Raw genomic sequence first — 6,321 nt, forward strand, 5'->3', positions numbered from 1 at the left:
AATCAAGAAATGTAGTTTCATAAGCATAACAAACTTAACGTGTTCGCATACTGTTGAAGTTCAGGCAGTTCAATATTGAATCACCACAAAAGAGAAAATATACTACCGAATTTATACTTCAACATTGCAAAAGGGGAGAGCTGCGCCCATCGTCGCTTCTGGAATATCGGACTGGCATCGTAGCTGGATCCTGATATGCAGTCGCTAATTTTTCGAGAAATTCGGTCATGGTTGGATCTTCCAGGTCTTTTCTATCTTTCTTTATCAAACACTGTAAAACAAGTAATATGCAGGTCAACACAACCAGGACTAATACGATGACGAAAAAGAACCAAATAATAGATACACATCTAAAATCCGTAATCAAATGAGTTGATGAGTATGTCAAACAAGCCTAGTTCTCGGGTGCGACGGAACTCATTATATAACAGAATGAAGAACGAGTAGAACATTATTGAGAACAATGAATCCTTGTTAAGTTCTAGAGAATATAAATGATCGAGTGGATAATGTAGTTCATGATCGTACCTCAGTAGGGTAAGCCTTGAATGTGGGCAGGAACCTCTTCCGGCAGTATGCGTTGAATATAAGTGTGAGAACCGGAAGAGGGATAGTTAAACTGGATGCTAGAGGAAGCTTCTTAAGACCGAATATTCCGATCGCAATAACATGCATTAGCACTAAGGAAAATATTGTTGAATCATGCACAATCGGCCAAAACTTTCCTCCTGACTCGAATTTGGGTGCATATACATTCAAGAACTGGAAAAAAAAAAGGAAATAGAGTAACAAATTCGGAGATACTTAGTTATTGGTTGGCATTAAACATCGGCCTGTCAGACAGAGGTACTCAAAGAAAAATGACGCGTAAGAGAAACATAGACGTAAGATGTAAAAGGGGCCATTTCACTTACCTGGTTGCGGTAGATAATGTATCCGAGGCAATAATAAACAAAGAGAAAGGGCAGAATTAGTGGAGCGAGGAAGAAATAAGTAACACCAAGAAGTTGGAAGAAGAGAATCCTGGGAATTTCACTGTGGTAAGGGATTGAAGGAACTTCAAAATCATCGTCATCCTCTTCTTTCCCTGCAAATAGTCTTTGCACAAAACTGTAAAGAAGAGGAAACAGACGAAGAAGTTCTGAAGATACGCTGGTCCATCCGGACGTCACAACATAGGCAATGAAGAATGATGCCTACATGAAAGTTAAAGAATCTAAATCATATCAATGATTTGACCCGAAAATAAAGATTAATAATTAATAAAAAAATAATGTAAGTCTCATATATATGAACTTCATGACTTTTGTTTTCACCTGTGCAGGCACAAGTTCACCTAGCAGGCCTGGAATTTTCTTTGGCTCGAGGAAGATATCAACCATAGAGAGAGCGGATCCTGATAATACATTTGCAAAGAAAATGTTCCACACAGTGAACCATAACAATTTGATGCATGCACTTTTCTCGATCTGACTGTTGGAAATATATCCTTGCATGGAAGAAAAAAGTATCATAATCGGTGGCACAATGGATAGGAACGATTGAAGAATGAGACTTGGTAGATATCCTGTAATCAAATTACTGACAAAACTCCTGCAATTTAAGAATCACAGTCCGTTAGTATATTGTGAATCGACAATCTACATTCAAAAGCATTTTCTAATATGCCAAGAGAACTTGAAAAATCAATTGTCTGCTTTTTATTTCAAAAGCATTGAAATGATATTGCATTTCATATGCAATGAGAAAGAGTGTGCACTTACAAGCTCAGTACACCTTTTAGAAAGGGGAGCCAGGTCTCCAGCTGATCGAGATGAGTGAGACCTTGCACGACTACAACCGGAATAAGAAATAGAATCGTAACAGCAATAAATGCAACAACGACCACAATCTTGAAGATCCATCTTTTCATAAATGATGCAGAAAAGAAAGGCCAGTAAACGTCTTTAGGCTCGGGAGCTTGTTCAGTAACCCACTCCGTGGGATTAATCCCTTGTTGGATGTGCAAAGCTATTGCAGCACCAAACCTCGACTTAAATGACACGAAAGCAGCGGGAACTTCCTAGCAATTTTTAAAGGCATAAAGATCAGTGCATAAAGTATGAAATAGAGACGGATCACAGATTTCCACATTCACAACCGCCAAAATCAATAAATTATAATTTGCACCCAGTAGGCATCATTTTTGGTGTTTGTTTGACTAAGACGAATATATAGATCAAGAACATCACAAACCTCTCCTGCCAATGATGATTGCTTGAGTCTCACATTATCTTCTATATCTTCCAACTTCTTCTCATAGTGATCAACAATATCAACTTTTCGACCAAAGAGTCCCAAAAATCCTTCACGCTTTTGCCTTTGCTGAGTGCTTTTCGATTTTAAGCGACCAAGTGTTTTATATAGCTTTTCTGCGTCATTCTACATGTACCAACATGGAACTGTCAAAACCCGGATAGAGAACAGCAAAACCAAAAGGGAGAAAAGGGATAAATTCAGTTTCGAAAATCATACTTCAATAGTATATCTACACCAACATTATTTTTGTCCTAAACTCCCTATAGGACATTGGTCCATTAGCTTTGAGAAGTCGCAGTTCAATGTTTTCCAAACAACCAATTATTAACCAAATTGCAGTGTTTTCCTAGAAAAAAAATTTGTTTATGGAATAAAGTGAATGGCCTGAGGATGACTGAATCACTCAAATATTAACGCTGAAGTTTACCATAAGACTTTGAATCTTGCTTGTTCGGCGAACTATTGTATGTGAAAGATAAGTTGAAGGATGATACTCCATGAAAAAGTTGTCAACAACTTCACTGAAGCTGCTACCGGATGGAGCAGGTATACCGCGAACTAATATTGTGAACTGATGTGACTGAGGTTTGGAAGAATAAAAATAGGCAATTCTTTTCGATGAAATATAGTTATACTCCTGCAGATTTCCGTATCACCAAAATTAAAGCTTCAGTCGATTTTTATATGAAACAACAACCTTGTTGGCAAGAGCAGATAAATATACATAAAGTATCACTTACGTAATACAGAAGACAGCAGACAACTACGGTGAAAACATAGGCAGCGCAAAAGTGAATCCATAACCTTGAAAATGGAAAAAACTTATAGTCAGCATTTCCTCTACATTATGAATCCAAATGCCTGTTATGAAATAATGAATTTTATACATTCACAAAATCTAACAATTCTCAATCATGGACTTTTGAAGGAACTACTATTTAAAATGACATAAACAGCTGAAAAGGAGAAACCACTAGGGAGGCAATCGGGAAAGCTCAATCATGAACTTACACAGAAATCTTAGCAATCAATAACACATGAAAAGAAAGGATGATTTTATTCGTGTCTTGGCCGTTATTTTAACTTTGGTACAACAATAATTGAGTTGTTTTAGCATCAGAAACTGAAAATATGTTAACCAACTACGCAAGAATTACCTGTTTGAACCATCATTCACATTTGAAATACTGAAGGACTCCAGAGTTTTGTTCGGCAAATTAGAAAAATCGTATGTTAACTGACTCCCCCCAAAGTTAACTGGCAGAAGAATAAAGATTCCAATGACACAGGCAATGATAAACACTTTCACACTGCATTAAAATAAAAACCCCAAATTAGTTTAAGATGACATGCAGAAAGATAGATCCATATGAAATGTAACAATAAAAAATATGCTTTTATATGCCGTAGACATATCAAGTTCATCCTCTCAGAAAAGGTTAACTTTTTCCAGGAAAAATATAGTTAAAAAAAGAATCCAATTTTGAAATTGAAGCACTGTGTCAAAAATGGTCTTACTACAACTTATATTGAACTTTTCTGCTTAGCCAAAGGTAAGGTATTTGGAATACTGGCCTTGAAGATCTATGTTACTCAAATTTGAGTGTTAATGTTGGGTACTGGTATGTATATCCCACATGAGCATGTTCAATTTTTTTCTAAGTTTTTTCATGAATTTTGAGAGGAGGGTGGGGTAGGGTCATGTCCTATACCTATGTCCAGATATGTGTTAGACACGGATGTCAAACATGTGTACTTCAAGAAAATGATGAGTTGAAGCAACATAATTGCAGACAGTAAAGTAAAGATTGACTAGATAAACACAAAGAATCTCTACCATAAAAGAAAAAGGTTTGAGAGCTGGAGCCTGCAGGTTATGTTCCTATTTTAGCTACTAAAGAAACATCATAAGAAATCACAATTACCAGAAAACAAATATCCGCATAAGCACGACAGCATCCAGGCCTGTAATTGACAATAGTTCATCTTCAGATGGTTGCCACGCCCTTTTCAACCAACCAGGCGATGGCAGCAATCTTTCCAAGTTGAACTCGTCCTCCTGCTCAGTTTTTCTTTCACCAAATAAACGAGGCGAATATACTGTGATGTTACCCGGCTGGTTCCTCAATATCGAGTATAGAGTGAAAAACAAGAAGCAAAGACCAAGATTGATTCCAACAGAAGTTAAAAGAGCTGAAAGAATCATCTCAACAAAGACAGCTTTGATATATCACCCTCTATAAGATCATTAAACAAAACAGCTCAATTGCAGTCATTGACTGCCCAGACCGGATTCCCTGATTCAAAATTTGAAAGATCGTGTCAAAAATATCAAAAACCCCAACACTAATGAACTTAAAACATCAAACTGATCAGCAAAGGAAACACAGGAAAAAAGTTTTTGTTATCAAACTGTTAAAAGACAGCACTTTACAAACAAATCCATCAACTTTTTAAACTATTTGTTTGGTTAGTGTTTTCATTTGCACCATGTATCAAAAAACCTTCACGATTCTACACGGTTTTCACTTCACAGACAATTCAATAACTCAGATCAAGCTTAAACTATGAACAAAGCTAAGGATTTGCATAAGATTGAAACCGAACAACCAAAACCCAGAAAAGAATCTACGTTATAAATCAGTTCGATGGCACTAAAACCCAGAAAAGAAATCCAAAAATAAACTCCTTACAAAGAGAGAGTGAGAAAGAAGACCTGGTTCAGACTTGCAGAATGAGATGAGAAGGTAAAAGTGGGGCAAGAACACAAAGCTTGGGTTGCTCTTGGAGACGAAGCAAAGACAGAGCCAAAGATGGGAACTTTCTTACTCAACAAATATTCATATAGGATTACCTCTCAAATCTCAACTTCGCTTGAACATTTTTTTCCAAAAAAATGAACATGTATATATTTAATTTGTTGATAAATTATAAGTTACAACGCCTAAGTTTTACATTACTTCTATTTTAATCACTAAAATTTAAAATTTAAGATACTTGACACATTTTTAAAATTTATAAAATGAACTTTAAAAAAAATTAATTTCATATTATCTTTAATTTCTCGACGATAAAATATATCTTTTTAAATTCTAATGACGAGGTGAATGTCTTGATTTTATATTGATTAGAAGATACATATTATATATTAGAGCAGTTTAGAGTTTCATGAGTTGAGTTTTGCAAGTTCTTATATGATTTTAAAAAAATCTAAACTGATAAAAATTGATAGAAGATGATGAAATGAGTTTGTTAAAGTCTTTAGTGGTTGGAAAAAACACAGGAGAATAATGATTTTAACACATATGAATGTTATGTCATTTTTTTCATTTTTGATTTAACGTTCAAATGATTAAAATAAAAATGAATTAAAGGTTTAATAATTACATTGAAAATTTATAAACTTTAGTAACCGAGACAAGAATGAGGTCAATTTTGAGTGATTAAATTTTGTAATTTACCCTTAATTTATACATATGTAGAGTGCCGGTTATGGTCCTTAGTTCGATCTTTTTGCTATAATGTTTTGGGCGGTTGTCCTCTTTCGGCTAGTGATCTCAGTCTCTCATATTCTTACACCCTATGTCATATGAATTACTTGGATATTATAAACGGACAGGATTATAATCGTTTGGCTTAAATATAAAATTAGTGATGTTTTTCAATAATAGGTATCTACAATTTTTTTTAAGGATTCTGATATTTAATATTATAAATGTTATCATTTTAAGTATCTGACCGTAAACGTTATTAATTTTTTTTATTAAGTAACACGTGTTACACTATGGTAATTTTAATTTTTTTATTTAAAATTAAAAAAATTAAAATTATATATTTTTAAAAAACAAACACAAAAATTTTGAACTAGCCCCCAAACTTTAAAAATCTTCATTTCAAACTCTAAATCCCACATCAGCTATCGCCCTTTGCCGTCGACGAAATTCCACTCGATCTCATCTACCCCCATCGTTCCCTACTCCTGTGAAATTATGATCGATCGACGACCAATCGACATTTTGTACC

General features: G+C 34.7%; 1 protein-coding gene across 3 annotated transcripts; it reads right to left on the reverse strand.

Moving 5' to 3' along the window:
* On the reverse strand, window positions 1–5,162 carry LOC120162863 (CSC1-like protein HYP1). Of its 3 annotated transcripts, XM_039172928.1 has the most exons (12): window positions 4,988–5,162; window positions 4,898–4,904; window positions 4,224–4,565; window positions 3,456–3,608; window positions 3,039–3,102; window positions 2,726–2,935; window positions 2,236–2,421; window positions 1,764–2,062; window positions 1,317–1,593; window positions 915–1,196; window positions 529–762; window positions 1–271 (listed from the first exon to the last, which is right to left on the reverse strand). In XM_039172928.1, the coding sequence occupies exons 3-12, from the start codon at window positions 4,502–4,504 to the stop codon at window positions 119–121; spliced, it is 2,139 nt and encodes a 712-aa protein (XP_039028859.1). In that variant the 5' UTR covers window positions 4,505–4,565; window positions 4,898–4,904; window positions 4,988–5,162; the 3' UTR covers window positions 1–118. The 3 variants fall into 3 exon arrangements, with proteins under 3 accessions (XP_039028859.1, XP_039028860.1, XP_039028861.1); XM_039172929.1 differs by lacking the exon at window positions 4,898–4,904 and having other exon boundaries at window positions 4,224–4,595; window positions 5,015–5,162; XM_039172930.1 differs by lacking the exons at window positions 4,898–4,904; window positions 4,988–5,162 and adding an exon at window positions 4,749–4,886 and having other exon boundaries at window positions 4,224–4,595.
* Between the last annotated feature and the right edge of the window lie 1,159 nt (window positions 5,163–6,321).

Source organism: Hibiscus syriacus, unplaced genomic scaffold (assembly GCF_006381635.1).
Source record: "Hibiscus syriacus cultivar Baekdansim isolate YM2019G1 unplaced genomic scaffold, ASM638163v2 tig00111409_pilon, whole genome shotgun sequence".
Taxonomy (NCBI): domain Eukaryota; kingdom Viridiplantae; phylum Streptophyta; class Magnoliopsida; order Malvales; family Malvaceae; genus Hibiscus; species Hibiscus syriacus.